General features: G+C 40.7%; 1 protein-coding gene across 3 annotated transcripts; it reads left to right on the forward strand.

Annotated features, from left to right (window-relative positions):
* Positions 1 to 134: 134 nt before the first annotated feature.
* On the forward strand, positions 135 to 15882 carry QPCT (glutaminyl-peptide cyclotransferase). 3 transcript variants are annotated; one of them, XM_080584352.1, is made up of 8 exons: positions 173 to 300; positions 2976 to 3074; positions 4071 to 4217; positions 6428 to 6709; positions 9055 to 9231; positions 10121 to 10220; positions 10705 to 10821; positions 12929 to 15882. In XM_080584352.1, exons 3-8 carry the CDS (start codon positions 4143 to 4145, stop codon positions 13075 to 13077), a joined length of 900 nt encoding a protein of 299 aa, XP_080440478.1. In that variant the 5' UTR covers positions 173 to 300; positions 2976 to 3074; positions 4071 to 4142; the 3' UTR covers positions 13078 to 15882. The 3 variants fall into 3 exon arrangements, with proteins under 3 accessions (XP_080440477.1, XP_080440478.1, XP_080440479.1); XM_080584351.1 differs by lacking the exon at positions 2976 to 3074 and having other exon boundaries at positions 135 to 300; XM_080584353.1 differs by lacking the exons at positions 173 to 300; positions 2976 to 3074 and adding an exon at positions 3091 to 3216.
* The last annotated feature ends 1979 nt before the right edge of the window (positions 15883 to 17861 follow it).

The following is a 17861-nucleotide window of genomic DNA, read 5'->3' on the forward strand; positions in this document are numbered from 1 at the left end:
CAGAGCCCCCGGCCCAGCGCTCCCCAGAGCCCCGTTCGCAGCAGCCCCCTCCCCACCAACCCAGCCGGGCACCCCCGGGGACGGCTCCTCCCGCCGTGGGCACCCTCCTTCCTCCTCCTCCTCCTCCCCTTTCCTCCGTCCCCTCCCCGCCCGCCGCAGCACTGCCCCTTCTCCTCCGGCCCGGACGGCAGGAGCGGGATGGCGGGGCTGGCCGGGGCGCTCTGCCTGGCGGCCGCCGCCGCCTCCTGGCTTCCCCCGGCGCAGGGGCGGGAGAGCGGCGCGGGCTGGACGCTGCTCAAGGTGGGTTCAACCTCCGCCTCCCCTCCCCTCGGCCACGGACCCCCCGCAGGGGTCCCGCCGCCGGGGCGGGCAGGGCGGGCGCAGGTGTGAGGGGAGATGGCGTCCGGCCGCCCCCGCTCATGGCCGCCGCCGGGGGCAGGGGGCGGCTGGGCGGGAGGCTGAGGGGCAGCACCGGGGGAGCCGGCCCCACACGGTCAGGGCGGCTCGGCCGCCGGGAAGCGGGGGGCCCGTCCTCCAGCCATGCCCTGTTGGGGAGGAGAAAGGAGCAGGGAGCGTGCTGATGGCTCCCGCTAACTGGTTTGCGAGGAGACAGGAGGGTAGCATCGCGTGGGGCCACGGCGGGCTCTCATGCATCTACAGCGGTGCCTGAAACAGTGAGAAAACCAGTCTCAATATAACGCTAAAGGAACAATCAACAGCAGTAAAACCTCTACTTCGTTCTCCATGTGACAACTCTTAGTGCCCGATTATGAAACGCTGGCATAGATCTTAATGAACCAAATCACGAGGGACACAGCAGACCATAGAATGGCGGATTTCATTTAATTGAAACGTTGGCCAATTCCAAAATACAAAACCCTCCTTTAGGGCCCATCCTCAGGTGGCTGTAGAAGAGCTGAACCCAGCGGTCACCCACAACTGGCACAGCTCTACCACCCCAACGCAGTGTTACCCTCACCCCTAAATCGGAGGCCAGGACAAACGGGTGAAAGGAAACTTCCTTCATACATTTCCACTCACCTCCGCTTAGTCGTCGATCCGTTTTCTCCATGATGCCATTCAATGAAGGGTTGGTGGGTGGTTTTTTTTTTTGAAGAAAAAGAAAAGAAATCAAGAGAAACTTTGTCATTCTGTTCTAGTCATGTTATCTCTATATATAACATCTGCCTCATATATAGAATCTATATGCTTATAATATAGACAAGAATATATATATATATACTGCTGCTTCTTTCTTCAGCCCCCTTAACCCACACAAATGCACTCTTTACGTCATTCCTTTCCAACCAGGCAGTCTGCTTGCTAATGATGTAATGCCATCTAACCGCAGAACCATAGCAGCTGAACTCCTCTGCCCTTGCAGACACTAACCAAGAACCACTTCCTCTTTCTCATCAAATTCTTGTCCCTTGACAACTTCTCCTTCTCCCTAAAGGCAAGTATGAGCCAGAAGTTGAAAGTCTTAAGAGCATACCGACCATTCCCTCCTGCTGCTGTAGCTCACTGGGGAGGAGGAACTGGGTCTAAACTTACAAGCTCTGAGAAACAAACTTCCATTGTCATTGAGCAGAAACATATCAAAATCAGCAAGAAAAGCATGGGCTGCTAGAAGTAGTAGTAATCTTGCAGTTTTATTCCGCTTAGTACAAAAGGTTTAATAGTAACCATGCCATAAACACATTGCTCTGCCTCACTGCCATGGCCATGGAGGAAATATGGATCAAGCAACCCTAAGGAATGAGCCACTTATGGATCTCATTGTTATGCTTTTATTTTGTGACCACCTTTGCAATTCCTTTTGATTCCCAAATTTGCGCATATTTCCATTACAAGGAATGCAAATTGTTCCTTCTCTTCTGAAGTGTTTTCATACATTTGTACTTAAATAATAATGTTTCTTTGCAAAGTTATTCCATGGCCACAACCAGCAGGCATGCTCTACTGCGCTACAGGCTGGACATTATTCAGCATTCTCATCAAGCCCTTCACTTATTCAAATTTTCAGAACATCCATAATTAATTTGTCCTCCCACACTTCTGAAGTCTGTAGTTGTAGATTTTCTCTCTCCTAAACAGAACAGTTCTGTCACTTTCTCATCTGTGCCTTTTCTACATTGGTGTAAATTCTGCTATATCAAACTGTTAGTCTTTCAAAAATGGAAACATTTTATGCATCTTCTGCAATTGGAAAACTTGTAGAAGTATATCTGATGAAATGTTATCTTTTTAGCCCATTTCTAAATCTGTTAACGTTAAAAATGTTAACTGCAAATCCTAAAATGTAGTGTCCTTATAGCCTTAAAATTCAGTTTTTAACTTGAATACTATATTGAAATTGGCATTGTAGGACTCAGTATCCTTGTGTGTCCCCCCCACTTGATTTCACCAGTGAACTGAGGTGGACACCAGTGAACTGAGGTGGAAAGTGCCTCACATAGATAACAGCCAGGAAAAGAGAGAAGGGTTGTATTAAATGTTTACAGTGAAGTCTAGAAAATATCTGTGTTGGTGCCTGCTTTGCCCAGCATAGACAAATGAAGTAGAAAAATTACCAATAGTGAGACCCAAAAAAAACATTTTTTAAAGACTATTTATCTGTCAGGGTAATTAAGATAAAAGATTATTATACAGAGCTGCAGAAGATTTCAAGGTCAGTACACTTGCTGACCAGGTAATAAATGAGTTTCAGCAGTCATTCCAGACCACTGTGAAATGATGCACATGAGTAAGTGGGAAAGGAGAGGGAATTTTCTTTTTTACATCATCTTTTGTTAAGATATTCAGTGCTGGCATCTATGAAAATATCAACTCAATGCAACAGCAGCCCCAAAGCAACTCAACTGTTAAGCATTTGTAAGACAGGAAAGGAACGAAGTAGAAAATACTGTTATCCTGCACTATAAGCTATGGTGCTCTCACACTCCCATTTCTCTCCCTTTCCTCTTTTCAAAAAGGATGAGGTAGACGGGGTACACTGAAGGACAGCAAGTCTGATAACCACGTACGGCAGTTCTGAACAAAGAACGAACAAAGAGACTAGGACCTTCCGCTGGGTGAGAGGACTAGAAGGAAGTCCCTAGGATGGAAATGAGGAATGGATACGATAGGAGTATCCTATGATAGAGCCTAAAATATGAACCACTAAGAACAAGAGTGGCTCAGGAATCTCCTGAGAAGACAAATGCTAGAGACTGGGTAGGTTCAAATCAGGCAACCAAAGGGGCGTTTGGGATGTCCGTGGGTCTCCCACCTGGCATTCAGCTACCACTCCAGGACATCACAAGGCTCTCCCACATCCTTGCTGCACCTGCCAGCCCCACGAGGATGTCTCAAGTATTCTAGGGTTACCTCAGATAGCTCTAAAGGTCCACCCTTAAGCAACAGAAAAGAATACAGCATTGAGGAGGTAGCACTACTACCTGTTGTCACAGGGGACAAGCTGCCACTTCAGGGGTTACCATGAGGCTAACAAAGCTGATGCATGCCCAGGCTAGCTCTGAAGGAGCTGCACTGTGCTGTGTAGTCACACCAGTACCACCACTGTGGGCAGAGGCCACAAAGACACAGCTTCACTCTTTCTGGGACTAAAGTAGCTTATGCATTTCTTAGCAGTAATGCCCCCCATAATGTAGACAGGCCATAAAGCTAAATATTATTGCTACTAAAATAAAGCTTGTCACGTCTGTCACAAAGGAAACCTTATTTGAAGGTAACATGGTTGAGGGCATGACTGTAGAATACACAGAATTAAGATACCAGAAAAGAGAACCCAGCTAGGGGTTGAATTTGTATGGCTAGTAGGTAAAAATTTCTCCTGTGTTTTTAATACTAGTATATTTTACATGGAAACCAAAGATAGAAAAGCCACAGAACTTAAAAAAAAAAGTCCTTTTTTTTCTTGTCAGAAAAGCTTTTTCTTAAATAACTTTATTGTCAGAAAATGAAAAAGCCCTATACACTAAAGTATTATTTGATGTAATTTAGAAGAAAAATGATTTAAAAAGTCTCGTAACAGTTATAGAAATCTTTCCTCCTTCTCCCTTCCACAGTATTCTCACCAGCCAAGAATTTTACATTCTGATGCTATTCAAAAAGTTGCAGAAAACACCGATGTTTCTGAAATGTGGAAAAATGATTTGCGCCCCATCCTGATAGAAAGATACTCAGGATCACCAGGAAACTATGCCGTACGGCAGGTAAGACAACAGGTTCTGAAAACCTCTACGAACACCTATTCTTATTTTCAGATAGTGCCTTCAGTGACCACGTAAGGGACACAGGATGCACCTTATCATTGTTCTAGGCTAGACTGCGCAGTGCCTACAAGATACAGCTCGCAATTCAGCTATCATTACTTCCTAGGCCTGCATCACAAAGTGAAAGAAAATCTGGTTTTAACTGTATGTTAAATATGTTATTTTAAATTTAAAAGCTTGCCCCAAGGTTTGGTAACCAAAATACAGCACAATGCGTTTCCTTTCCCTTACGTGAGCAGGATTTTGGCCACTGGTTCAAACACCCTGCATGGGGATGAATTAAATGACTTCCCCACACACCTCTCTTCTTCTGGAGCAGTGCTGTGCTGTTACACTCCCCTGTAATGTTGCCTTGGATGGATGTAAAAAAACAAAAAGGACTAAAAGGGATCAGAGAAGCCCACACTGGCAGGCAGCCTCAATGGTCAACATGACAATCCAGAGCACTAGCCCCGTTGGCCCAAGAATGGCTGCGTGTTAATATTGGGCTAACACAGATACACTGCACCTGGCCCCAAGCTGGTAAGATCTCCAGCACATTGTGTTTGAGCCACAAGGATTTAACACCACCAAGCCCTCCTGTGTACCCTGCCCACTCTGAATTACATCAGTCAGTCAGGAGACTAAGACACTGGCACAGCTGAGTTTACTTGGAAGTGCTTGCAACATCTCCCTAGCCTTCATTTATCCTTGAAGCAGTGACTCAACAGCTCCAAGACAGCCCTAACTACAGTAAGTTCATTTGCCACTCTGCAACTGGTAGACTGGAAAAAAGCAGCTTTTTAATGCTTTGTGTGTCTATAGATTTAGTTCTGTGGTTTCCTTAGTGATACCCTGGAAGGCAGCCAAATGAAAGGGGAAAAAGTAAGAAAAACAGAACAAAACAAAAAAAACAGCACAGCCTAGGCTAGAAAACCAAAAATCATGTTCAAAAAAACGATCATCTTCTTACAAGGTAACAGCATATACTAAATTAGACCTCCACCAAGGAAAAAACACAACAGAATATGCAATGGGTGACATCTCTTTATGAAGACAAAAAAGTATCAGATTACTTTAACGGAGAGGGCTAGTTCCAGTCACAGATTGAGCACACTGGGAACTTCACCCAGGCTTACATATTCCTCTTAATCCATAACAGAAGTCCTTTGCTCTGCCTACAGATAGTGGATAGACCATACAATGCCATAAAAGCTTTTGGAAGGTGACCACAAACAAAATGGAAGTTTGTTCCAGCACAAAATTTATGGCAGCGTTCCCACTGACTTCACTAAGAACAGGACAAGTCTTCAAAGTCTATTTTCTTTTTTCCCCTTAGAGGCTTTTGTGAATGTTTATTTAGAGAGAGAGGAATCTGCCTTGAAGAAGCACTCTGGGGACCCATAAAAATAAGTTGCTCAACAGAGATGGCCCTCTAGTAAGAGTTAGCCAGAAGTCTGTACTAAGTATAGCTGGCGTAGTTAGAGGTATTCTCTTAAGGTAGGAAGTTACCTAAAAGGAGCAATCTCTCATACAGATTTACTGTCTTCATTTTTGTCACGGATTTCATTTTTAAACATATGAAATGCATCATTCATTCCTTAGTTTACAAGAACCCAGACTGCCTTTCATAGCCTTGTAAACAACTTAGGGCACTTGAATGGCAGATTTCTCATAGAAGTTAAAAAAAATTAAACCATCGTTTTATTTATACTGCTACGTATCTATACATAGTAATTGTCAAAATAGCCACAAGTTCTCTGCAGCCATGTTTGACACTTAAGGACAGAAGTGAGTTTAGATCTGAGTAGACAAACATTAAATCTATCCTGGTTATACCTGGAAGAGACTGGCTTGGAGTCTTCAGAGATGGAGATCTCAACATGTCACATGGATGAGCAATCATTCAAGACTCTCAGACTCGAAATACAAGAGACGAAATAGAGAGATGAAAAGCAAGCGAGCCAGTCAGAGGGTAGGCTAAGGTAGCAAAGATGGTGCTTATTTCACATGGTGACATTAATTTTTTTTTTCTATAACATTCACCTATCAGAGCTTCCAGAAATAAACTTAAGTGCCACTACGATTAATTAGCTACTGATAATTTGTCTGCAACATCTTTTTTAAGCAAGTGATACTCATCTGGTATACTTTTTTTTTCCTAATTGCAGCACATCAAGCATCGCCTTCAAAGGTTACAGGCTGGTTGGGAAATTGAAGAAGATACATTTCAGAGATACACGCCGTATGGATATCAAACCTTTTCAAATATTATCAGTACTCTCAACCCCTCTGCAAAACGCCATCTGGTACTCGCTTGCCACTACGACTCAAAATTCTTTGCACCGCAATGGCACGGGAGGGTGTTTGTAGGAGCAACTGATTCAGCCGTGCCTTGTGCTATGATATTGGAGCTGGCACGGGCCCTGGATAACAAGCTTCAGGCAATCAAGGTAGTTTGACTGTTTCATTTTCATTTGTTTTTGCAATAGCAATAGACCTGAAGGTTTTTCCATGTTCTCTCCTTCAGTCTGCGTCTGATTCTCTGACCACCGTGCCTATAGTAAAACTCCCATCGGCTTCACGAGGAACCAGAGAGCTGTAGCTACTACTACTGTAGAGTAAATTGGCACACTAAAACTTGATATGGAAAGTGTGACTATCTGAAAGTTATCTAATATATACTATATAAAAACAATTTATAAGTGAATAATGCGAGTTTCATAGACTTAGATACAATCCTACTTTGTACATGAAAAGCAACAGACTCCTACTGAGAAGTTCTTGTCAAATCCAGTACCAATGCTTTATTTCTTTTGGAATCTTGCATTTAACAATGCAAGTGACAATATCATGTTATCAGTCTCCTACCGTAGGAAAATGTCCTTCAAAGCTCTGCCATTGCTGGGCACAAGAATGTGTTGATCCTACGAGCTCTACAAGCTATTTCACACACTCATGAGTGCCATCTAGTGGTTCCGTACTTACTATTTACAGAAGAATAATTCCCAAACACCAACAGAGCTTTCACAGGAAAAATTTTCTCAAATGCTTTACGAAGCATTGGAATACTCAGCTCAAGTACTACGGTTACCTGTCTTCATTTGTTTCCAGAAACTGATTTGGTACCTTCTGACATTAGAATTGAAAGATTAAGAATATGCCAAGGTTTTTAGTCACAGAATGAAGCACTCCTGTAACACGCACGCAAGCTTCCATTTAGAAGAAGCTTCATTTAGCATAAATTTGCCTGCTTGTTATTTATGGAACAACCTGTACACTGATTTAAGGACTGGATTTTTTGGCAACTAATACATCGTTTCATGATTGTTTAATCACGTAAGATGACAGCACTTGACAAAAAGGCAACCTAATTACTTCACACAGGCTATCGTTTGTACACTCCTGTAACAAAATACACTTTGGGATCCATCTGCTTAATACATTAGCTATGACCTTTTCGCTCTGCTCATAGCAGCTTAACAGACCTTGTTATGTTTTCAGCCAGATCTATTTATACTTGGACTTGAAACCATGATCTTTACCCTGATGTTTCTCCAATTACATAGAGTAAATTTAAAATTAAAGGGCAAAAAAAAACTCTTTACATTATCCAGACCTGGCAACGTGCTGAGCAGTAATAATAATTAAAGCTACTGCTTTCTAAAATTCAAATGGCATTAATGCAGTTTGCTCCAAAATGTAACGCAAAACAACTGGTATCAAAGGTGCTCCGTCCAGTGCAAAGGACTAAGGGCAGCAAGGAGGCACTGCCATTAGAAAAATCCATACATTACTGTAAGCATAATCAATAATCATCTTGCCTACGTGAGTGACACTTTACAGAGGTTTTCCTCTATTGTTTGTATTGGATCAGCTCCAGCGAGCTGGGAGGTGTAGCCCATACAGGACATGACCGTTGCCAGCAACCCCACCTTTTTAACCACATCATGCAGCTTCACTTGAAGTAAAATTAATTCATAGAGGGATTAAAATATTCATGGCAACTGCCAAGACTACAGTTCCTGAAACTGTTCATGTACTGGAACTGAACTGGGTTTAGCCATGCTGTTGATTAGTAAGAAACTCTGCCAGAGCAAACAAGGCTTCAGTTAGTAAATAGAGAGAAAAAAGGCTCCTACATCGAGAAGAAATTTCACACCCTAAATAATCATATATATTCTCAACAGTTTCCATTACTATGCTATTTTTGGTTGCTGAAGAGGAAGGGTGTATCCACTCCACTGTCTGTGCTTTGGTTTTAGGGTAAAGTTACCTAGATGGTTGCAAGTCCCCCTGAAGGAAAAGAAATGATCATTCTTTTCACGACTAACTGCTCTTTGTCCTTCAGTGAAACGAACTTTACGTAATTCACCTCCACTGATGCATAACTGCAGCAGAAATAATATTCCTTTGTGGCACAGTCATGTATTATTAGCACTCACAGCAGCTGTTGTTGCTGACATGTCTCCCCCGTTATCTGAAATGGGGTTTTGGCTACCTGGTTTTGCAAACCTGTCTCATCATACACAGCTCATGTCCACTAAAGTCAGAAATTAAACTTTTAACCAGAACCAAATATCACACCAGGCTGGAGACATGTCACTGTGCTGGATAAATAATAATGATTGATCACTACCACACTATAATGTGTTTGCGATTAACAGCCATAGGAGGCTTTGCATAGGGTGCCCTGAGAATATACCTGCACCGATACAGCTTTTATGACTACAGCATTTGTCCTTTACTTAATGCTCTAGCCAGAATCAGTTATGTTACTTTTAACTTCTTCCAACAGACCAGCTCAACATCAAGACCAGACCTTTCACTTCAGCTTATTTTTTTTGATGGTGAAGAAGCTTTTGTCCAGTGGTCCCCTTCGGATTCCCTCTATGGGTCTCAACACTTGGCTCAGAAGATGGTATCTACTCCACATCCGCCTGGTTCAACAACTACAAATCAGCTCCAGGGCATGGTAAGTGCCCTACACCTACATAATGTGTAATAGTAAGTTCCAATTCTTTAATATTTAATTTGGAAATAACTGGCCTAACTCCTAAGAAACCATGAACCTCACCAAAATTAATAGAAGTAAACTTGTGGGAAATTTAGGAGACGATAAAATACAGAAATGGCAAGACTTTTTCAGGTGGATCCACTTAGACCTTCTCCATGCAAGTATAAGGAGCAGCTTTAGAAAAATCAAAATGCACAGATTTATCAGAATATAAGCTAGGATACCCATCTCCTTCAACAGAGATCATTCAAAGTGATTAGGAAAGAGCACAGAACTTAAGAGTCTTTGAAAAATCCCCCCGAGTTCATCCTTGGTTTCAGACCGCTCAGCGCTAAGCTACAATAAGCTTTCTGTGTTGCCTTTTGATTCCTACATTTTGTCTCCTCCCCTCCCTGCTGCCTTCTGGTTTCCCAACTCATTGCTGAGACACTTTTCTTCTGTCACTGTATCTCGTGACTCATAAAATGTCTTTCCCTTGACAGACTTTGTTGTTCTCCAGGGAAGAAGCAATTTCCTCTTTTTTTCTCCCCCCCCACCACAGCTTTTCTTTTAAAGGGATGAAACACACAAACTGCAAAGAAAGCAGCACAGCCTGTTTCAGAATGAGGAACAGAGAAACGCTCTTCCTTTTTTTCCCTTTTTCCTCCTTGGAAAGACAGCAGGATGCATTAGTTTTGAGTCAGCTTCTGCTAACGAGTTCTTCTCAGGCACCATGGTAGAAAAGCCAGATCTTGGGCAAGAGCCAAAGACCTAGTCATGACCAGTACAGGAACCACGAGGTTTCATTAATGCTGCTGGTGGTGGAGCGATGTAAAGAATTCTGTATTAAAGTTTCTTTCCTCTGTAGGACCTACTTGTACTACTGGATTTAATTGGTGCACCAAACCCAGTCTTTCCCAATTATTTTCCAAACACTATCCGATGGTTTCAGAGGCTTCAAGCAATTGGTAAGGAGAGGGGCATGGGCTCTTGACAAATCTGAAAACTTAGCCTGTATTTTCGTAAGGAATGAAGCCATGTAAATTAGATTTTTAAAATATGTTTTTGGTTTACAGTTATAATATTTAATAACGTAAATGTTAAATTTGGTGCATCTTAAATATTGAAATCTTCATGCAGGTTTAATTAATAAATATCTGAGTAAGACTCACAGACCCTTGGAAGCCATGAAACAGGTTCTACTTCTTATTGCTGCTTTGTGACTCCTGGAAACTGCTTCACTTCTGTTTCAGTTCTCACTTCTGTAAAGTGATGGTAACACCACCAGTCTTGAGGTCTTCTAAATACTAAACAAATGCAAAAGACAGTCCCCAACTCCTTTTTCTTCTTTGATGGAAAAAGCTTCCATGTGAGAGGAAGAATAATCCCCATGTGCTAATATGCCTCACATTGTCCAGAAACATTAACAGCCACTTTCATTGTGAATTTCAGAGGAAAAGCTACATGGCATGAATCTGTTGAAGAATCACCTTGTTGAGAGGCAGTACTTCCAGAATAATTTACATCGAGGCTTGGTTGAAGATGACCACGTTCCATTTTTATTAAGAGGTACTGGCAGCTCTAACACCACTTTAAAAATATAACTTCAGTAACAAATGCTCCATTTAGTAAATAAGCAAGTGCACTTGAACCTGTTTTTCAAGCTTACGTGCCCCAGGTTGAAGCTTCCAAATCCAACATTATGAGGGTCAAGAGTCACAGCTTCGAAAAACATAGCAGAGCAAAAGCAGAGATAAAACATGCCCTTCATCATTTTCCACGAGCACAGCTCCAAGGGCACACAAATAACGGCAATTTCTGCCACCAGTGCAGCATCCTACAAAAATGGGTAACTCTGACCCAAGGGGATATCACTGCACGCTACATTATGCCAGTTACTGGCCAGTTATGGCTACTTACTGTTTCTAGAAATAGTGAGACACTTCACTACTTCAAAGACTACAAAAATCTCTAAAGACCTTTTGTCAAATTTACATTAATGATCACAATTACGTGTTTAAATCTGAAGGCACTGACTTCTGCAAAAACTCATATATTCAGATCAGACATCCTCATTCCCTATAGCAAACAGATTTCACAACTTGAAATCCTGAAAAAGAATTGAAAACATGAAAGCTTGAGGGGTGGGAAAAGCGCATATAGCAGTCAGCAGGAAGAGCAAAGGCCACAGTATGTCTGAAATCCCTCCTAGCATTAGGCACGTACCTGAAAGTGGAATTTCCTACCTGAGCATCTCTCCTGGCAGACACCTACACTACTGCCCTCTGACTCTACGTTCATTCTTTTCTCTTGGGATGCAAAGAAAGGGAAAGCAGTTATACTGGTGCTGCCCCGCTACAGGTCAATGACTGAAGCACTTCGCCAAGTGCAGGACATGGATTTGATCTCCCCTATTCAAGCACTCAGTACAGCAACTTCAAAACTAACGTGGGCCAAAGAAGGATACTGGATATAACTAGTACATTCTTCTAGTTGAAATTTCTCAACACGCAGCAAGGACTACAGGAGTCATATTGCTAGAGAAGGGTTAAGCAAAAAGGAGTGTGGCATGAGTTCAGTGCAGAGTGTATCTACCTAGGAAAGGAGGGAGGTCCCTTCCTATCCAGTCCTTAATTTTACCGTTGCTTATGCTCTCTAACTACTGAGTAATGCAAAATGTGCATGCAGCTCTGGAAGCAGGCACAAGATCAGTCACACCTCACTTACTGTCCTGCTCATTGTCTCTTCAGCTCCATCAACCTTTCATTTTTCACAGCAAGGCAGGACCTGGGTCCAATGAAATCTACACAGCTCACACATGCATGTACAGGGATATCAAAAAAAAATACACGAGGGAAGCTGATAAGGGACTACACCTCAAAACCTTTTCTAATAACATAAACAATGCCTAGTGAATAAAATATTCCTCTGTGGTATTTGGCTGAAAAACTAGAGAGGAAAAGCAATAAAACAGGAAAGAGGCTGGAGACAAACAATGCTCCACCACTGCCCCCAAAGAAGGATCAGGAAACAGAAGACTGATTTAATTCCTTTTACAGAAAAATTGCATCACGTGTCAATGTATCAGTGACTTTTTATATGTATATACAGTATTACAGATCCTTTAAAGTGTAAGTTCTTTTATCTGAGGATAATAGTGCTTCTACTTTCTAGAAGAAAAACACAGTAATACTGTTTTTACCACTTAGGGAAAAGACTAAAAACTGCTTCAACAAAGTGCTCAAACCTAACACTGGCATGAGAACATGCTAATCAGTTTGGGTTTGTGGAGCTGCAATGGTTTCTTTGCCCTTCTCTAGCTACTAAACACAGTATTAGCAACTACAATGCATGGAATCTTAAAAAAGATGTATCAAACAACAGGGCAGGTGTCACAACAGTAAAACTATTAGGTACACGTGCCTTAAAAAAGGAGAAGTACTTGAGGGAAAGGAGGGTAGTATCGATTTTAGGAAGCACACAATCAAACAGATAGGCTGCAGTCAGTCACAGGGTTCAAAAAAGAGACTGTAAAAGGAAACCGCCATGACACACATTCCTCTCTAAGGTAAGCGTATTGAGTAGTTACCTGAATATCATTAACTGGTGATGTATCAATTTGATTAACAGAACTCGTGCAGTATTTTTTCTCCAAATATCACTATTTTCCTCACAGGGGTTCCAGTCCTCCATCTGATTCCATCTCCTTTTCCTCAAGTATGGCATACCATGGAGGACACTGAAGAAAACCTCGACAAAGCCGTTATCGACAATCTCAGCAAAATCCTGCAAGTGTTTGTACTAGAATACCTAAACCTGCAATGAGACACTGGCAACAAATCGTGCTCCATTTTAAATGCTGTTTGCCCACCTTCACTTTTGCCATTTAATTACATCAGAGAACACTAAAGCGAAGGAAAATATGGTGATATCTTCTGCTAGACTGATTACTGATTCAGTTGTTCCTGGCTCAATGTTCCATATAAACAAATAAAAGATAGCATTAAAAAAGAACTAGTTTCAGCCTGGAAAGAATTTGATCTTTCCATGTCTTACCTCTGAATAAACAAAACCCCAGAATTTTCCCACATTGTTATCACTGTTTTTATGTCGCATATTAAGATCCCAGTAGGAAATGCCTCCAGACATGTGTAGCTACTTAAAAAAAAAAAAAAGTGCAACCAACTTCTGCAGTCTTCAGCAAGAGAAATTTATAACACTTTGTTAAGAGAGGGAAAAATCACATTAAAACAATACAATACAAATTTGTATTATTTTGTATAATTGTAATATTACATGACAGCCTGAAAATGAATCTGAATTTGTTTTTGTTGCTCAAGATGAAACAAAAATGCATTTGTTTTCCCATTTTACCATTTGTGAAAAATGTTTCTATTGTGCATAAAACTTCTGAAGTAGAAAACAAATTCTAAAAATTGGTCAGATGTGTTTCTTTTCAGATAAATATTACTGTACATTTGTGTAACTACATCAAAACTATTTGAACTCTTTGCTATCTTATTCTCCTCTACTTCGGCCTGTGAGAATAACATTCTAAATTACCATCTCCGTAGTTTGAATACTCTGAGCAGTGTAAGTCACCATTTCCTGTAGATGAAGAAAAAGATAGCAACATGGCTATATACAGAAATATTCATCAAGTTTGTGCTGCTAATTTTGTTTTTAGACACGAACTCTTATGGCACTTCAAACTTTGCAAAATTCATTAGGCACGTGCAATGTGCGCTGCCACTCTTCTTCAAGTATTTGAATGTTAACCTAAAATAGGCCTCATTATGAAACATGGGATCAGAGGGTTGTCGTAACTGGGGAAAGCCTAAATTTTTAAACTCAATAGCTAGTTGAAACCATAATTGAACCATGTAATTTAAACCAATTGTCCAGCATGCCAATTTTGTCAGAAACTTCTAACTGCCTGAGCATGCGGTACTCCTGAGTTGTTAACTCAGTTCAAAGAAATGAGATACACGTTGCTGTAATATTTGGTGGTTCTCAAAAAAAAAAAAAAAAGGTGGCATTTTTCTTTTACCTTTTTGGTTTTTTGGACAGGAAGAGGGCCCTCTCAACTACATTTGAGCCCTAGAAAGGGTTTCCTTAAAGAGACACAGAGCTATAATTTTTAGAAGAGGGAAGGGTCATCATCTTAGCAATTTAAATGATCATTCATTTCAAAAATTTAAACTGCATTTACAACTGCTGAATGTAAAATGTACATCAGCCCAGTACCCTTGTGACTACAAATCTAAGCCCCCAAATGCACAAGAACCTGAAGTTATTATCAGTAAAGACATGATACAAGACAGGTCCTCACTGCTACTAAGCCAAAAAAGAAAAAGCAGGTAGGAAGGAGTCCATACTTTTGGTAAAATACCCAGGAAAGACAAGTGACAAGAACAGGACTGGTATCTCTTCCACTTTCAGTTTCAACAGTGTGTATCACTAAGTGCATATGCAGGATCTGGGCGTGCAGAGTATAGATAATCAGTTCAGAATTCAGACAGGCTTTATGTTAAAAATCATCTTCCCTGTTGGATGGTGGCAGCAGGAGACAAAAATCATTAGAGGGATTTCAGGTAACCTTAAAGTTACGCAAATCAGCAGGATTTGTCACATCTCGGTCAAGTAAAAAAAAGTAATAGAAAAAAAAAAATCAATCCACCAGCCCTTAAGAGGCTGTCGCTGGCCTGTCACAGTCCTCGTAAAGGTGCATGTGGTTATTACCTGGCGGAAGGGAACAGAACAGAAAAAACTCAAGAGCCATTACTCAGTAGGTAAAGCTGGAAAAAAAAAACACCATACATTAGTTATGTACATTGTAGTACAAACTCTAGCTCCTTTTATATCAAGACAACGCAGTTTGTCACAAGAAACTTAAGTAGAAGTGTGCAGCCCTCATTCTCTAACGCTTGATGCATTTACCTACAAGTGAAGCGATCCTACGCAAACACAGTTGGAACAGGTTAAGGGAGTAACAATGCTGAATCCTCTGGTAGGCAGAAGTAACAGCAAGTACCAGTCCTCTTTCTCCTCTAGCTGGGGCAGCACTCCTATCACCAGGAACGAAGACAATATAAATTAGCAATTCTTATTCACCATGTTTCAAATAAACATTTTGATTGTGACCGCCCAGCACCAAAATACAATCATAAAAGGCAAAATATGCTTTTTGAAGGACCCAATCTACATTGGTAGCAGACCCAGCAAAACACTTAGTTTCACACAGCTGCTCATTGAGATTGAAGTATTACCTGAGAGCATCATTTAAACCGTATCTATATATAAAACGATAACTACAACATTTTGCACACAAATTACCACTTTTTTCCTCGTCATTCAAGGATGACACTGATTTTATTTTCCTCATATAAAAGGAGACATTTTACTCTGTGCTGATTTAACAAATATTCTGAACATATTCATTACAATAAAGCAGCTAAAAAGCTGTTCTAATCTCTAAAAGAACCTTTATCATCTGCACATATGATACATATATATATATATAGTAAACAATCACTCCAAAAATAATTTTGTAAAAGTGATCATATTGCACTCAGAATTCTGGAATTCTGTTCTCCCTTCGCATTTTAAATCACAGATCAGCTTCATTTTTTATATTTTTTTAATAAAATGAAGCTTTAATTTTCTATTAAAAACAAGTAGGCATGCAATCAATATAATACAATATATTTGAAATACCACAAAAAGGGAAAGTGTTTGGTTATGAAACTGGAGTAAGGAACAATTCTCAAAGAGGCCACATGAGAGTAGTAATTGTAAACATTCTGCTGGCTCTAAGGTGTTGCAGGTGTTGCAGAGAGTGCAGCCTAGTTCAGCACCCACGAGATACACAGAAACTGTTCAAATGTTCTGTACTTCAGTGAATTTCCACACAGCAACGGCACATCCAAGAGGCTACACATAAAGACAGAGCAATGAAACAAAGGTGGTCACTGAGCGAACGCTGACCTCAGATCACTGTCGTTTTTCAATGGAAGTTTTCCAGGTCTTACATACTCTGACACAGCAGTGAAACTATTATTGTTGCTGCCAATGAAGTACAGAACCAGATTCCCTACTTGTGACTTCCATGTACTGTATACCAGTGGCAGACTGGACACTACCCTCAGCCTACAAAATCCCAGCAAGGTACCATCACGCAGAACGTCACCTTGATTTGCTTGCAAGACTGACAACCTTCCCCATGTGTCGGAGCGAGAATCACATGCAGTGGATGAGGAAAGAAAGAAAAAAAAATTCTCAGCCAATGTGAAGAGGCTACAGATGTTGAAAATTCAAACAAAGGCTGCTTCTTCTCATCTCACTTTACAGGAGAAAAAAAATCTCTATTAAACCCATTATCTTCAGGTAACATTAATACACTTGGAGTCCCTGAGATAATGCAGCTCTCTAACTACCTTGGACAAATGGAGAGACTAACTTCGTATATACATCAGCACGGTGGAAGCCAATACAGAGCACCCTGAGTTGCAAGTGAAACAATAGGAACGGGCAACCCATTCCCGAACAGCCAAGAGATGCAGAAGAAAGTGCAGAGAAGGTACTGACTAGGGAATTAAAAGATACATATTACAGGGGAGGACAGAAAAAACATTAAGTATTTCTAAAAGGCCTTTTCCTGTTACCATCGAAGCAGTGGAAAAAAAGCAACCAGAGCTAAGAGCTCTTTGAGAAAGGCTGTGAAGAAACGTGGCCTTCTAGATGCATGGCAGAACAATAATGCAAAGGCAGAGACAAGTTAGGGAGTCCTATTCACAGGGTGCCCCAAAGGTTAAGCACTCTAGCACTGACAGTAAGAACTGTCTGTGATCACTGACAGTACGCTGGATATAAACCAGGCATATAAGTAGATGTTTTTTTTCTCCTGAAACTACAGGAAAAATACAAAGAGGAAAAATACAAAGTCACAATCAAATTGAAGAATACTTTCCATACTGAAAAATGAAATACTGGCTTCAGAAACAGAACAGGTATCTGTTCTGTATCTTAAGTAGGGTTAATTGTAAAAAAGAGGTGCTTGTAAAATCTTAAGTTTGAAATCCTTTATTTCCCACTATATTGCTAAGTAGTTTTGCAATTAGATCAAAAAAGAAATATCAGAGATGAATATGGAATACTTACAACTAGAAAATAGTTGCTGAACCATTGGAATTTCCATAAAGGCATCAACAAAAAATGTAAAAACATTGTCTCATAAAGTTAATTAGAATCTGAAGTACCAGATTGTCTTCACAATGGTCACAATATGAATATTGATGGAATACTGATGGATTTTTGCAGCCCTGGGAAAAGTAATTGTGACTTTGCCAAAAGATGACTTAATACAGCAATCAAAGCATCCTTAAAAACTGAGTATTGCACTTCTGCAATTTCTTACTCTCTCAGCCATTCAACATCCAGTAAGCAGTTCTCATTAGAAGAAACATTACCTGGTCACAATTTTACTCTCTTACAGAGCTGTGCTATATCTTAATACTTTATCGGGGAAAAAAAGGAAAGCGAATTAAAAGCTGAATAAAAGTAGACACACTATAAAAGCTACCTGTAAAGTATTGTAAGTCTGGAAAACA

Source organism: Anser brachyrhynchus (genome assembly GCF_964034855.1).
Source record: "Anser brachyrhynchus genome assembly, chromosome: 3".
NCBI classification, from domain to species: Eukaryota; Metazoa; Chordata; class Aves; order Anseriformes; family Anatidae; genus Anser; species Anser brachyrhynchus.

Coding starts and splice junctions, on each gene's coding strand:
- QPCT (XM_080584351.1), top strand. CDS start 199: ATGGCGGGGCTGGCCGGGGCGCTCTGCCTGGCGGCCGCCGCCGCCTCC. Junction 301..4,070: donor CGGGCTGGACGCTGCTCAAG/GTGGGTTCAACC, acceptor TCCCTTCCACAG/TATTCTCACCAGCCAAGAAT. Junction 6,710..9,054: donor ACAAGCTTCAGGCAATCAAG/GTAGTTTGACTG, acceptor TTCTTCCAACAG/ACCAGCTCAACATCAAGACC.